This window comes from Strix uralensis, chromosome 19, assembly GCF_047716275.1.
Source record: "Strix uralensis isolate ZFMK-TIS-50842 chromosome 19, bStrUra1, whole genome shotgun sequence".
NCBI classification, from domain to species: Eukaryota; Metazoa; Chordata; class Aves; order Strigiformes; family Strigidae; genus Strix; species Strix uralensis.
In genome coordinates this window covers 9,116,423-9,132,692 of record NC_133990.1, presented here as the reverse complement: position 1 = coordinate 9,132,692, position 16,270 = coordinate 9,116,423, and the positions used below count along the sequence as shown (strand labels likewise).

Here is a 16,270-nt window from a genome sequence, read left to right as displayed (position 1 = left end):
TGGTGGTGGTGTTTGCAAGTACAGGTTTTTTTCTTTTTCACCACCCCGCTCATCTTTTTTGCTGCAGCTCCCAGAGCAGGTTGCCGCTCAATTCCTCCAGGGCAGAGGGGGAACTAGCTGCAGTTACTAGCTGCAGATGTAAACCCTTGCTGCCCTGCCCTGGAGAGTCAACTGCTACTGGCAATTAAAGACAGTTAACAGTGCCCCCGCTAGTGTAAATTCTTGCAGAGGGTAATTACTGCTTCTTCCCACATCGCACCCCAGAGGAAGTGGAATTTCAGCAAAGTAGCATTGGGTTTTTTTCTAATACTTTGCTGCTCCTGTTGGTTTCTGGGAGTTCTGAAAGCTAGTCTAAGAACCTCTCCTCTTGTCTTCCTAGTGAAAGAAGTTTTAATTTCCAGTAGTGTCCATCCTGTTCGGCAGCAAGTTTAATTCAGCCTGGGGACTTTGATCTGCATTGTTCTGGGCAGTCTTGTCCTATTTGTTTAGAATTACATTTGCCTTTGTTTAGTAGGACTTATAAATGATAACATTTCCTGCAGGAATTCGGGTGTTGCTGTTGATGTTAATGTAGTATCAGAAGACCATGCTACGTGCTTTCCACTTTAAAAAAAATTATATGGGTTTGACAATATGGTATCTACACACAAACAAAGGAAAGTGCATGTAAAGTAGATCAACACAGAACTGATTAGTTTCACCTTTTTTTTTTTTTAACAAATATAGAAGTAACTCGTATATAAAATGGGGGTAATAATTTTTCTGCCCCTCATGTGGGGGTTGTAGAGTTTCCTGAGATCTTTAGAGAGGAGTTGAGAAATACAAGTTATCATTGCTGGATTTCCTCTTCCTGTACAGACGCAGCGTTTGGCTGACACGCTATGAAATGTGTGGACCAGTTATCAACATGTTTTCAGTTTCAAGGGTCATTCAAAAATTCCTTTTCTCAGCTGTTCTGGGAAAAAAATTTATAGAGACCATTGACACCAGAAGGATCTGTCATGGCAGTGTTTTCTGTGTTTTTGTTTAGAGCCTTTGCAAAGAGGCTACTGAAATATTAATAGCTTTCTGCTTTGTGAGCCATCACGTTGCGGTAGTGCGGTCTGTGTATCCTTTCTATGTTCCCAAAACACATGTGGTTTAGATGCTTTTCATATATTTTAATACAAAGTGGCTGGTTGAGTGGTCCATGTTCTCCCAGAGGAGCCAAAACTCGCTTCATGGATCAAGAAAATACAGGGCTATAAGACAGTTTACCATTCAGGCTATTGTGGAGGAGGGTGATTTAAAATGTTGTAGTGGCTTGAAAAAAAAAAAACAAAAAAAAACAAAGCCGTGATTGAAAGGCTTGAAATGACTGAGTTAATGTGACAACTCTCCTTTTCCTCTGTTGGGTCTATTGCAGAGGTGATCATGCACAGTTAATGTGTTAAGCAGAGCACAATGGTACCTGTTTGCAGGACTTGCTTTGAAATTAAGAGAGAGATAATTTATTTAATAGACAGCATTAAAGAATGCGTTTCTGATGAAGCAAGTTAGGTGTTAAACACTTTTCAGGTGAACCATTTACTTATGTAATTATCTCTCATTTACATTATAATAAATGTTTCTCCGGGGAGTTTAGCCAATCATGAAATGCAATTAATTTTCAAATGCTCTTCAGCAACAATTGACACTCCAGAGACTGAAATCCCTAGTCAGTGTGTACATTTTTTAACTCTCCTGCTAAAGGGAAGCTGTTTCAGCTTGGTTGATCACGCAGTTGTTAAATTCTAGGGGTTTTAACAGCGTTTCATACATGCCTATCACTACAGCTCTGGAGCGCTGGGCTTGATACCCAGGTTGTGTAGGCCTGATACATCTCCCTTAGTTTCCAGAGCATTGAAGAGGTTCAAGCTGCTGTTCTTCAAATTAAGCCCAGGACTCATTTCAGTGACGGTGGAGGAGTTTAAATGCTCTTGGTTTCTTCCGACTCTGATTGCTGTATGATGCTGGCTGGGGCACAGCGTCAGCTGTTTTGCAGTTTGTCCATATGTAAAATGGGAGTAACATAAATCTCATGTCTCTAAGGTTTACGTGGAGATATATGGGTGGAAGGGACTGGTTGGTGACTGTGTAGTATCTGTGGATGGGCAGTCTTAAGTATCATGCTGCTTAAGTTTACTTAATTCAATTTCTAACCTAAACGTGGTTAGTCACTTTTGTTCTCAGTCTTATTAGTGTGCTGATAAAATAATATAATATTCCACCTTTTACAACTGTACTTGGTCCAACAGCTTAGAAAGCTTTTCAAGACTTTTCAAGAATGGATTCATTTTATTGCGGCAGTCAGTTTTCAGATGAACTGCTGCTGTGGTTGGAGTAGGGATCTCCATTTGAATGGAGCTGGCTTTTTAAAAGTGAAGAGGAGCAAAGTGATGTTGTTAGCCCTAACCTACTCCAAACAGACCTGTTTTTGCACACTGGCTCGCGTTTTTCTGATGTTAAGCCTTGAGCCCCGATGCAGATACTGTTCCAGCCACTCTGGTTTGCAGGGGACAGATGGGCTTGGGTTGAAAAGGGCTTACAGCCGGCTGCCTGGGGGGCTCTCCAGCCCCGAGCATCTGCAGATCGGAAGCAGTGGAACCTGCAAGTCTTGTGTATTTGGAGGTTGAAGAGGAGGAGGAAGGGCTTTTATCCTTTCATGCTTGCAAAATCCAGCGTAGGAAAGCTCTTCCCAGTGATATTCTCTCTTCATAGCAAACAAATAAAACCACTTTGGTTGAATTTGTGTGTTTTCCTGAGGCTTTCTCTTCAGCCGGGGTAAAGAAAGCTTTATTTTACAGATGTTGCTTTCAGAATGAATCTAGCTTGATGATATTATCTGCAAATACATCTTTGGGCATCAGACATCTTTCCATTTATTTAGAAACATAATAGAGACATCATCTGATATGGGAAAGAATACTCGACAAATTCCTATACTCTGTTTTGTTTCCTCGGAGTACATACGCAGTTTAAAATGAGTCCATATCTGCTGTTATATCATCCTGTTGCTTCCAGCAGAATACTAGCGCTTTTATTTTGACCGACAAATTTTGTTTCTCACTGTTTAAACTGACCTCTAAACGTAAGAGACCAGAATGCTCTGGGCCTTCTGTGTTCTTGGAGGTGTCTCTGAGACTGAAACCGGTGGGATTCGTGTTTGAGCTACTTGGATTGTTCATATGTTGCCTATAAATACAGGGCAGCTAGTGGGTTTCAGGCAGCATGGATTTTGTAAGCACCTACACACAGATCACAGTCAGATCATTATGTTGATCTAAACCATTTTGTAATCCTCTACAATCTGGGTTTAGAGACTGTTATTAGTGTCACAAATAAAAGCTTGTGACTTCTTTAGTTCTGAGGATAAAAGAAGACACGTACTTTCAGAGAATTATATATTAAAATTAAAGCAACATAAACATACAGGAGTTTGAGGATAATTATCCCACTTTTCAAGACTGAGTCCTGAATTCACAAGGTTGCAAGAGAAATTGATTAATTTTAATTTCATAGTTGACCGTGCACTGAAGGAGCCGAGTTAAACCAGGAGGACAAGGCATGAAAGAGTCTTTTAAAAATCTTTCTCTGTCAGAAACTTGAAGCTTTAAACATTGCTACAAGGAAGTGTTTTGTTTTCTTTTCTTTTTTAAACTGAACATATAGGAAGGAAACCCCTTTTTGCCCACATTGTTCTCAGATTTAGAGATAGAAATGGTTAAAGGTACTTAAGAGTTCTATATTCTCACAAACTGTTTTCTAAGCCCATAAAAAGCCTCTTCAAAATTATACCACAGGCACAATAGAAAGTGATTTCAGCTATCCTTAGCATTCATGTTTGTGTTAACTGACCTGGTAACTGATCTATTCCCATTACAGACAACCAGCGAGGGAAAGCAGGGGAGGGTGTGGGAAGGACAGCAGGCACCTCTGTGATGGATGCAGCTTGGTTTGGCCTGGACTCTGCGGGGTGATTGGATATTGTCTCTAACCAGCATCCTGGTCCTAATCTCCTGCTGTTGGATTTCTGCCTGCAGTTACCTGAAGGAGTTCCGCACAGAGCAGTGCCCTCTTTTCGTGCAGCACAAGTGCACTCAGCACCGGCCCTACACTTGTTTCCACTGGCACTTTGTCAACCAGCGTCGTCGCAGATCTATCCGCCGCCGGGATGGTACATTTAACTACAGCCCTGACATTTACTGTACCAAGTATGATGAGACCACAGGAATCTGCCCAGAAGGAGATGAGTAAGTAAAGACTGCACCCTGCTTTTCAGGCATTAGGCTTTTGGGATCAGTCCAGGTGATGATTCCAGCCAGTTCTCGTAGAGATGAGGCAAGGCAGCAGTAAAGCAGCTTTGTAACATACGTGACATGAGAACAGCTGTAAAAACTGTAATAGCAATCCATGTGCTCCAGGCCTGCTGCAGAGATGATGCTAAGGGTGACTTAGGTGGGAGTTCACTGTCCTCATGAGCCTTGGCATCTTCAGCAGAGTTGAGGTGGGAAAAACAGCTCGCTGACAAATGGGCTCAGAAAGACTGTTCCTGTAAGTCCCTGACTGTCAAATAATGGCTCTTGCTCACTAGCAGGGTAGCTTAGTTTTTAGCAGATTTAAGAAAGAGGAGGAGCTTTGTCCTTTAGTCTGCCCCCTGAATTATCTATCCCCATCTTTTTAATCATAGTGGTTACTTGCCAGTTTGTTTTGTCTTCCTGGACTTTTAAGAAGCAAGTAAGGAAATGGACAGGTACCCAGAATAAGGCAACATGAGGAGAAGTTTGTTTTATTGGCTCTTCTCTTGTGGTAAGTTTAACTGGAGCAGGGATGCAAGTGTTTCTGCTGTGCATGTGGCAGACTCCAGCGATTAAAGGGTTAACCCAGTAATATAACTTTAGTCACGTGACAGATATGGAAGAATAAATAGTGTAGCCAAACTGTGGTCAAATATAGGGACTGTTTTATATAGAGATGCTATAGAAAGATGGAATTTCAGTTCCTTTTCATGGTGCCAGTATAAACACACAGAAAAATGCCATTTATCGGTAAAACAATATTTTTTTTTTTACCCAGCTAAGTAAAGATCTTATGACTACAGCAGAATGGAATACTCCCCCATCCTGAAGCTTCAGTTTCAATACTTTCTTCCTTGTTAGAAGAGAACTAGGAATAGGATATTTGGGCGCTTTGGCTTTTAGATCACTGGTTCATATCTGGCTCAAACTCAGTGAATGAAAACTGTTGCCATCTCAGAACTCTTTGATGATTAGTATTTTTAGCTTGATGCTGCAATATCTAAACTTTACCTATTCCGTCTTGTTACTTTTTTTATTTCTCAGTGTAGATTGCTCTTTTTCTCCCTAAGAGGGGAAACAAAACATAAGTCAAAATGGTAGTGTTGTAATTCTCCTTTCTTGTCCCGTGCTCTGCATGAAGGATGCATCTGGCTATAGATAGACTGTCGCAGCCCTGTAGGAGTACATCAGCAGGAAACAGTAGCAGCATGAAGTCTAGATGGGCTGCTGAGGAAATGGTATGTGCCATGTGATGTCCCTTCAATCACGGCTAGTATATCAGAACACTTTGACAGTGTCCTTGCTCTTTTCCAGATCCCTGGCAGTCACTAGACTAGAATAATAAGCTGCTGCTGGCTTAATAATCCAGTTGTCTTTTTGGGAGGGAAACTACTATGCTGTGTGGTGACAGGTTTAGGGGTTCTGTGTAGCATTGGAAGGCACAGAATAAGAGAAGGGGCAGAGTTAGCAAAGGTGTTGTCAGCTGCAGCATCCTTCTGGTAGTGTTGAGTCCATCACCTGTGTGACTAAACGTTGTCTGTTCTTCCCCTCCTTCTGTACCTCAGGTGTCCTTTCTTGCATAGAACTACTGGAGACACAGAGAGGAGGTATCACTTGCGCTACTACAAAACTGGAATCTGCATTCATGAGACAGACTCCAAGGGAAACTGCACGAAGAATGGAGTCCACTGTGCGTTTGCTCATGGGCCCCATGACCTACGCTCTCCAGTGTATGACATCAGGTTAGTAGAGGTCGGGGCTCTGTATGAAAAATGTAATTTCTGTCATGAATGAATGAAAAGTCAGATGATTGAAGGACAGTACTACTTCAGTGCGTTGGAGTGATAATGATATATGCCTTCCTAATAAGGCAAATCTACAAAATCTCCAGGGAGGATACTCAAAATGGGAGAAGGGACCACATTTTAAACTATTTGTGCTGTGGTTTGGAGTCTGATGCGGGGAGTGTCAAAATAATGCATCTAGAATTCCCAGGGAATGAAGAACGTGTATTGCAGTTGCTGCTTGACTAAAGATGTTCTGACAAGAAATGCATGAATGAAATGCACCCACCTAGGAATTGTTACTGCACTCCAGTATGTCAGGTTTTATACACATTTATCTGTCTCTTCATCTGCTCGGTCTGTATGTTCATTTAACTTTGTCCACAAAGGGAGCTTCAGGCGATGGAGGCTTTGCAGAATGGTCAGACTACGTCAGAAGGTGGCATAGAGGGTCAGTCTGCAGTTGCTGCTAGCCATGCTATGATAGAGAAAATACTCAGTGAGGAGCCAAGGTGGCAAGGTGAGTGTCACTTAGGGGCTGTGGGGCTGGGAAAGTCTGGTGTTTGTGGAGTGCCTGCTCCTGTCAAAACTTTTGCATAGTAAATATAAATCATGGTCATCTCCCACTAACCAGTTGCTTCTTTTGCAGATACAACATATGTGTTGGGAAATTACAAGACAGAGCAATGTAAGAAACCCCCCCGTCTCTGTCGGCAGGGTTATGCCTGTCCCTACTACCACAATAGCAAAGACAGAAGAAGAAGCCCAAGAAAACACAAATACAGGTACCATGGTCCTGGATATTCTATTTCCCAGCTGAGTGGTGAGGTGTAGAAATCTGTAATGAAGCATCTAGGATTTTGTCCACTAGATAGGGTTGTGGTTTGGTTTTTTTTAGTGTGTCTCTAAGGCCTGTACTGACAGATGTGATGGACCGTTACTTCTGCCTAGGAGAAGGATAACAAACTAAACAAGGAGTTTTCCTATATATAGCAACCAGTATCTCTAATAAAAGACTGTTGTTAAATCATGTTACAACTCTGGTTTTATAGCAAACAAAGCAAAAAAAAGAGTCTGGCTTCCCCTTACCATATAAACTTCTGCTTTAGAAACCAGTACAGGAAAAAGAAAACACAAGAAAGTTTTAATCCCCATCTAGAAACAAACTCATGCAACAGTGTTTTTGTGGTAAAGGATTTGGAATCATCAAGCTGCTGCTTGTGTGTGCCTGGTGATGGGGATCGTGAGGCACGGTGTGACCAGTACTGTAGCTGGACATGCATTCCTAACCAACTGCTAAAGACTGCTTTTGAGGCACCAGGGTGTTCTTGTCACTCAGCTGTCACTGGATTTTTCAGCATGCCGCGTCTCCCTGAACGCGTTTCATCCAAGTTATAGGCCCTCATTTCCTCCAACACAACAGAGCTTTTGTTGTGGTCTCAGTGGGGCTTTTCCTTAGTTCCTTTTTGAAAAACATAAGAGCAGACCAGAAAGCCAGGAGAGAAAATACCATGGATGTTCTCACTTCCCTTCCCCACCCCCAACATTCACAGAAATTTTTGAATTGGCACTGAAATCCCATATTTAAAAAATAAAACAAATAAAAATCAAAGGAACATTAGTCCCAACGCTTTCAGGAGAAAGAGAAACACTAAGCCAGTCTTCAGGCAGCGGCTATGTGCTTTCTGCCCCTGACTGGGCCCTTTGGGAAGGGAAGAGGTGAAAGCTTCTCCACTCACTTCTGTGTTGCTTTCCCCACCCCCAGCTGATGTGGCTGCCTTTCATGCAGGCATCTGCTGCTGCTATCTGCTTCCCTCTGCTGTTGTCTGAGGGAATGGTTAAGAGCATAAAGAGCAGGGGAAGTAGGTCACGGCAAAAATTCAAAACTGGGAAAAAGAACTGTTCCTGGCTGGGAGGAAGAAAATGGACTTGCCTTTTCCCCAGTGACCTGACTCAGTCTGTTTTCCACATGGCCATACTATAACCCTGGAAACATACCACTGTAAGGGTATTATGTGTTTTAGGATTAGCCAATTAACTTACGAGCTTTCTATGAGTGTACAGTTCCAAAACAGAAACCAGACCCAGCATCTCTGACACTAATCACATCAGCTGCTACTATTGTTAAGTTATGTTGGTTCAGGTTGTATTCAGTTTCAGATGGAGAGTTAAGCCATGTTTCTTTCATTGGAAAACTGGAAGAAGGGGAAGATGCAACAGCAGCAAGGGTGGGGGCTGGGGAAGCAGCAGCCAGCCAAACAGATTGTACAGCTGAGGATGGGTCTGCCAAACCTGCCTCCCGATTGAGGAATCACAGAATGGTTTGGGTTGGAAGGGACCTTAAAGATCATCTAGTTCCAACCCCCCTGCCATGGGCAGGGACACCTTCCACTAGCCCAGGTTGCCCAAAGCCCCGTCCAACCTGGCCTTGAACCCTTCCAGGGAGGGGGCAGCCACAGCTTCTCTGGGCAACCTGTGCCAGTGTCTCTCCACCCTCATAGTGAAGAATTTCATCCTTGTATCTAATCCAAATCTATCCTCTTTCAGTTTAAAGCCATTACTCGTTGTTCTGTCACTACATGCCCTTGTAAAAAGTTCCTCACCAGCTTTCTTGTAGTAGGTATTAAAAGGCTGCTCTAAGGTCTCCCTGGAGCCTTCTCTTCTCCAGGCTGAACACCCCCAACTCTCTCAGCCTGTCCTCACAGGGGAGGTGCTCCAGCCCCCTGATCTTTGTGGCCTCCTCTGGACCCGCTCAAGCAGGTCTATGTCCTTCTTATGTTGGGGGCCCCAGAGATGGACACAGCACTGCAGAGGGGGGTCTCACGAGAGTGGAGTAGAGGAGGAGACTTGCCCCCCTCAACCTGCTCAAAGGAAGCAAAGCTCAAAGCACATTTGTGAGTCCGATACATTCTCCTGCGACCTTATTTACACAGATCTTCACCATGTCCCAGTGTGAAACATGGAGACGAGTGGGGAGATCCCAGTAAGTGTGAAAACGGAGACTCATGCCAATACTGCCACACTCGCACAGAACAGCAGTTCCATCCAGAGGTACAGTAACCTGCTTGCTACATTGGTAGCTGGCTAGAAAAGCAAAAGCATTCCAGTCTTACGAAGTAAATTAGTGTGCCAGCTGGGAGAGTATGTGGGCTGCTTGCAGGGTGGTCCTGGGATACAGAGAAACTGCATGTTAGAAGTAAGCTGAAACTCAGCTGCTTGATGGGGATGCCTTTTCTTTAGCTAGATCATATGGGAGAAGGTAAGAAAAGTAGGGGAAAACTCAAGTGTAAGAGCAGTCTCATGTATGGGGGTCCTTTTGAAAGCATGATGTGGGTTTGCAGGTGAGCATACAGCATCTGTTTCCTTGAGGAAAAATTCTTGGTTGGTGATGATCACATTAAACCATAGATATGAACCACCAAGCTCTTAGTTGTGAGCATGCCCAGAGCATTCCAATATCCTTACAGAAAGTGTAATTAATACCTTGTCCTAGTCTGCTTCATGTTACAGTGTTGAAAAGCTTTGTTGGGCCTGTATCGGCAAAGTAACCATTGTCACCGCCTGTCAAACTGGGGGGAAGGGGAATAATCCATTTCCTACAATCATTGTCAATGGTTTGTTATTTTCCTTGCAAACATGTGGCTGTAACTTTCTGTGCTGTCATCTGTCAGCTGTTTCCTACCTTTTACCATTTGTAATATCCATGGAGCTTCCAGTGAGACTGAGGGACTTTATGGCAAATGGTGACCTTTGGGTGAGCTGACGTGTGATGGGTTGATCTTTGGGTGAGCTCTAGCTGTGATGGGCATATTTTGGTGTTTCTGTAACTATAGTGGGTTTTCCTTTCTTTGAAGCAAAGCACTGAAATGGTCACCCTGAACTCTGCTGGCCTTTGTGCCTTTTATCTGTGTTCCTATCTTGCTGTCGAGTCTCTCCGTAGTACTTTTGTACCTGGGCTGCTGGTCACTGTTTTTTTCTTGTTCATGTCTTGGTTTTTTTGTTTTTTTTTTTTCCCATCCTTAGATCTACAAATCCACCAAATGCAATGATATGCAGCAGTCTGGCAGCTGTCCCCGAGGACCCTTCTGTGCCTTTGCACATGTAGAACGTACGTGGGCTGCTTCTCTTGTCTTTCATGGATGTTTGAGCTATGGAGAGCTTCTGGCCAAAATAGATAGTTTAAAACATAGGAACTAGAGCTTCCACGAAGGATTTTCAAAAACAAAGTATTAGCTCTGACAATTCCTGTGAAACTGTGGTAGTGTGGGAGGCATTGGCAGAGCTGAAGGCAGTAGGTAGTCTGTGGGACTCAGCCCTTAGCTCTCTGCTCTGTCTCTTGAAGTATTTTCCTCTGTTCCCTCTCACTTGCTCAGTTCTCTGTATGTCGGTTTAGGAGGACAGAAACAGAGAAAGCTGCTTCTCCTCTGTACGTAGATGAACTGTACCTAGCTAAGTTGCAAAGTATTGTATTTTAAAAAACTGAGAATAAAATTGATAATTATAGGTAATGTATTAATCTGTTCTATACACTAAATAATATTTTACTATTTATGAAGTTTTGCTTAAAGTTTAAATCTTTAAGTCAGGTTGGAGAAGAAAAATATGCAGCTTTTTTGTCTGCCTTTCCTCAAATCCTCTTTTCTTGATAGCTCCCTGATTTATAGGGCATTATTTCAATCTTCCCTTTCATCATCTATAAACTAGTGATGCTGTTTTGGTTGTGGGAGTTCTGGTGAATACTAACACTCATAGATAACCGGTTAGCTCTCCTGCTCCTATGGCTCCTACTCAGTTTCTGCACTCCAATCTCACTGCTGAATTTGCAGCAATTAGAGCAGGTTACTCAGAACTCAGTAGATTGGCTCTGATACTGACTCACTACATGGCCTTGAGCAAATCTCTTGATATTTGATTAGCCTTTATAAATGATGGCATTAGTAATTACTGCCTTTGTCAAGGAATGGTGAGGATAAATTCCCTACAGGCTATGCAGTGCCTTTTATAGGAAGCCTCGTCAACAACCAGTAATTATAGCTAGAGCTGTGGGCTATAATGGCCCAAAACACAGTAGTCCAACTACACAGTATGATCCAGCAAGCTTAAGAGAGAATGAAATCTTGATAAAGAAACAGTGTTTAGCAAACTCCCTTGTGTGTAACATAGTATTTTTGTTAAGGAGATGCCTTATTCCTAGCAAGATTACTGCACTTGACACTATACTACTTTAAAGCCAGAGTAACATTCTGTGGCACTTAGGTTATTCCAACCAGGTTATTTCTTATGCTGTCTTACGGAATTGCATCTTTTAGTACTTTCTTAGCAAGGTGAACACTGAGGGTCTAATTCAGTTAAAAATAACAGGATTTGTTATCCATTTATTATATCTGCTCTTAGCATGAGTTTTGCTAATTATTAGCAAGAAATGTGTTGAAACCAGATATTGCAATAGGCATAGTATCAGTTATATAGTTTTTGTAAAGATGCTGAGTTGTGTTAGATGTAAATACTACAAGTCTACAGCATCTCTACTTTACCTTCCAAGCCAGTGACACTTCCTTTTTGTGTATGCCTTTCTATGTACGTTACTTTTTTCTTGGTAATGGTCTGTAGTGAGCACAGATGGAAACTTATCTCCCTCAGATAATTATAATGCACCCATCAACTAGCAATGAAAGAAGCTCTGCTTAGTTCAAGATGGCTGAATGAATAACACACAATTCACGCAGGGAAGATAATTTTGGAGCAGCGTTAATGGACTAAAGAGCAGCACAGTGTACAAGTGATGACAGTAATAATGTAAGGAATATTAGATAAGGAGTAGCCATTTGCCAGATAATGTTTCTCCTTGCTTCTATACTTATAAGTAGGTGCTTGTGGAATATTTCTTCTCTCAAGAATATCTAGGTATTCTTGTTCCTAAACATCTTGTGCTCCATTGCAATTGTACAGTTTTGAGTAATGTTCCATGTGCTTTTATTTCTTCCAGAGCCTGCTCTCAATGAAGATTTACAGCAATCCTCGGCTGTGTCTAGCCCAACACAGACAGGCCCGGTGATGTATATGCCATCGGCAGCTGGTGATTCTGTTCCAGTCAGCCCTTCCAGTCCACATGCCCCAGACCTTAGCAATGTATGTAGCACTGTGAGGAAGCCTGGTTCATATTTTATAAATCTGAGTTTCTCTGAGTCACTGTACTTCTTTCTCCCAAGAAGAGAAAATGTTAAGTGTTCAAAAGCCCAAAGGATATGGCATTTTTCTTTTAAATCTCATCTCCACACATTTTGAGAGATCTATTTGTTTGGAACATACAATTCAGTGGCTTTAGTATTGTCCTTTCACCTGTAAAATTTCTAAGCCTTCCGTTCTGCGCAGAGCTTGTACTTTCAGGAAAGTGGAATACATCCGCACATGAAGTCCAACTCTTTCCTGTCTGGAGGTACATATTGGGCTTGCTTTCCAAACACTCTAATTAAAGGCTGTGAGCCAATAATGTCTAAAGTACATAACTACAATTGAGTTTGTTTACATATATAATCTCAGAGGCTTAGCCTGTGCATATTGTGTGTTGCATTATAGGATATCCTTGATTCGCTTCCCCTCCTACTTCTGGAGATAGCTAAACTCTGAAATATGTTTAGGTAATGCCCCAGATTGTTGGTAGTACTTTATTTCAGTTGTACATACAAGAAGAGAGATCTTTAAATGCTGAATAGATACACACAAACAGATAAGAAGCCCATGGAATGCTAGACCACATCATTTTTGCTGAGATTTTTTTTTTTTCATCAAGCCTTTCCTTTTGATAAGGTGTGTAACCTTTTCAGATGGTTGGTCGAGGTTTTGAGAAGGTAAAATGACATGAGTTTAACTCATTTGAAACCGGTCAGAATGAGATGAACTCATTTAGGACCTCTCTTTTATCTTATTCCCTTTCCTTGAAAAGAGAAGCTGATAGTTTGATTTTTAGTGCCAAAGCCAGCCTAGCAGTTCAAAGTTCTGAATTTGATTGGAGCTAGAATTCCAAACAGATCTTAAAGTCTGGACGTAATGTTTTCTCTCACTAAATAACACTGTGGAAAGCAGTAAAAACCAAAATCCCTTCGTCTTATGAATGTATCATCTAAATTCTCTGAAAATGGCAGTGAAATGGAAGATATCTTCCACTTAATAGACCATTCAGGTCTTTTCTATCTCAGGCTCTTAGTCTTTTAAACAGTCTTTCCTTATCCTTGGATATACGCCAAACAGCAACACATGTCTTTCTGTGACTTCATCACTCCACAGGGCATCTGTATGTAGCTTGCAAACAAATATGGCTTTGCTGGTGATCATTTTACGTGATGAATTAATCAGAGAAAAAGGTCCCTCTAGCAGCCAGCCTCACATGGCCTGTTCTGTTTTGTATTTGTACTGTAGGTGTGGAATAAATCAGGAACTCTGCCAACTAGCCCCACCTCCACCACAGTGAGTAGTATCTTTGCGACTGTAGGGAAGCGTGGACAGCAGAATGTCTGTATAAAAATAAAATCAAAACATTGTAGGATGCTCCTTCTTTCTAATGCCAACCCAGACTGTGCCACATTTGAATCTGTGGTAGCAGTAGCTGTCTAAATGGTGTCTGAAGCACAGTTGTGCTTGCCAGTGCAGGCAAATAATTTCTTGTCCCAGAAAAATGGGTTATCTGCATTGATCCAGGTAGGCGCTTTCAGTAAAACTCATCTTAATCTCCTTTGCTGCTGTCTGTGGCTTCATCTACAGTGCAAAACTAGCCTTGTTGCATGTGATTGTGATCCCTGGTATTAGTCTAAAGAATGGAACTGTTGGAAATCCTTGTTTTTTTTAATGCAGCTGTTGATACTTGGCTTGTGCCTGCATTAAAACTTTCAGATTTCCAACTGGAAATCAAAAGATAGTGTTACGTGTAGCTCAGATATGCTTGGTTGCTCTGACTGCCATAGCACCTTTCCAGGTTTCACACTACTACTCAGAGTGCAGACAGGATCCACTGTAGCCTAAGGAAAGTGAAGAGAGTTTTGGTCAGGTTTGGAAACTTGAGCAGTCGTATCTGAGGCCTCAAAAAGAATAAATGTCACTAGAGCTGGAGATTGTTTTTTATAAGACTGCAAACCAGTACAAAGTAATGGCAATAAAGCCATAATTGTGGAACTGTATAAATCCAGTATCTACTGTAGCTTTTTCGTGGTTCTTAATTACTGTTTACTGGAAACTTGTACGCTTGTGTTGACTGTCAGTATAATCAATGCACAGTGAAGTGAATGAGCTCTTCTGTGGGATGCCTCTCCTCTTCGAGTTGTTGCTACTGACTGGCTGTACTTTCCTGACACTTGTCCCTTCTATTAGATTCTTTGTAGGAACAGCAGTCTCGGAAGCCCATCTAATATATGTGGGTCTCCTCCTGGTGCCATTGGAAAGCCACACAGCTTGGAGACTATTGGTTTTCCTGCAGACTCAGTAACAGCAGCCGGCAGCTACAAGAAAGCACCGGGGTTTGAGCGAGAAGATCAGGTGGGGGCCGAGTATTTGAAGAGTTTCAAATGCCAGGTTAGTAGGGAATATTGGCTGGAAGAGTTGGGGGGATGAGGAAGAATGAGAAATTGCCTAGTCTAGCTTGAATGTATTTTTATTTTTCAAGGAACAAAAATGAGAAGGCAGTATTCTCATTAGCAGTTCTCAGATCTCTGCTGTTGCTTTCAGCCTCCCTTCCAGTCTCTTCCATCTTACATCTATTGTCTGCCTAGCTGCCATCACACACTCAGTTTGTAGAAGTTGAGCTGCTGCTTGTTTTCCTAATTCCTCACAACTTCTGTCCTGTGTTGACCCTGGGTAGCTTCCCACATATCACTTCTTGCTCTTTCTTTTTCCTTATTTAGGTCCTTGCCAAGAGTTGCTGTTTCTTTTGCTGTATTGTCTCATGGAAACTCATCCTTCCTTCTCTGTTCTCACTCCAAACTCTTACCTTGATCTCCGTGACTTGGTTTGTCTTCTGTTTTCACCATTCATTCCTCCAGTGTTTAAAAAATGTCATGTTAGTTGTCTCTTGCTTCTCTGGCTGTATCACTCTGATCCTTGACTCTCTCTCCTGTGGCTTCTGTATTAAATTTGAATTCCTCATTCTCATTTGAAGAACCCTCTGCAATCTTACCCAACCCACATCTCTAATAACATTCGCTCTTATCCCTTTTGGATATCCCAGTCTTGCCTTGCTGCTTCCTCAGTCTTCTCCTTCTTGGTGTCATGCCTTATTCAGACAGCTCACTAAGCCTAGAACAGTCTCTTCCATCTCTTCTACCACACATGAACTTTTCCACAGTCAACTTCTTACCGTGAATTTCCTTTCTTGATGTTACAATTAATAGTTTCTCTGCACCATCCCTTCCAAGTCAGCTCAGTTCAATACAGAGCTTGGGTCTCAATTTTTATTCCTCACTGGGTTTGTAATTGTGATAGAATAACATCTCAATTAAGGGGAAGGAATAGCTACTTGTATGAAGAGGTGCCTGCAAAAATATTTCCTACAAGTTCTTTTTAAAAAAAAAATACAGAAAGGAATAAAATTGCCTGGTCTATGTTGCTTGAAAACAGAGATGACAAGAAGGCTGCTTTCAACCTGGCTACGTTTAAACTCGTCTGTAATATTAAAGAAGCTACCCTTAATAAGCTTATACTGCTGCGTTAGTATTGCACTGCTGTGAGAAAACAGTGGAAATATCCTGTCCAGACAAGATCTTGCATAAAGTAGTTGGATTTAGAAGCAGACTCTGTGGGGTTTGTTTTATTTATTTTTACAACTTTGGGAAAATATGACCAAACTTTGCAGTAGGACCAGTCTTGAACACTGTTTAGTCTAATTAAAATGATTTAGTGACAAATACAGATTAAGCTATATGCATGTGCGCTTTCTTATAAATGCTTCCATTGTCTTGCTTCACGTGGATGTGGCTTAGGAAATTGCAAATTGATGCAACACGTCTTTGGGGGTAAAGAGCAGACCATGCTGTGATCCTGGCACTTCTTGCAGGCACAACAGCTTGTAGCAGTTGTTTAGAAACAAAAGAAAAAACATGTGCTCGTTCTCTATTGCCTCTGGTGCAAAGGAGGAGTGAACCCAAAGCCGAAGGACTGAGAGAACCCCTGTTTCCTGCCAGCAGA

General features: G+C 42.0%; 1 protein-coding gene across 7 annotated transcripts in view; it reads left to right on the top strand.

The window, feature by feature from the left end:
• UNK (unk zinc finger) overlaps positions 1–16,270 on the top strand; it is a 45,979-nt gene that overhangs the window by 14,490 nt on the left and 15,219 nt on the right. For 3 of the 7 annotated variants that reach the window (XM_074889466.1, XM_074889465.1, XM_074889462.1), the window contains exons 2-10: positions 4,062–4,271; positions 5,882–6,058; positions 6,490–6,620; positions 6,750–6,885; positions 9,034–9,151; positions 10,124–10,208; positions 12,087–12,229; positions 13,517–13,564; positions 14,462–14,662. In XM_074889466.1, the coding sequence (XP_074745567.1) occupies positions 4,062–4,271; positions 5,882–6,058; positions 6,490–6,620; positions 6,750–6,885; positions 9,034–9,151; positions 10,124–10,208; positions 12,087–12,229; positions 13,517–13,564; positions 14,462–14,662 (1,249 nt within the window). The remainder of the gene's footprint in view (positions 1–4,061; positions 4,272–5,881; positions 6,059–6,489; positions 6,621–6,749; positions 6,886–9,033; positions 9,152–10,123; positions 10,209–12,086; positions 12,230–13,516; positions 13,565–14,461; positions 14,663–16,270) is intronic. The other 4 variants (XM_074889463.1, XM_074889464.1, XM_074889467.1 and 1 more) reach the window with 4 other exon arrangements.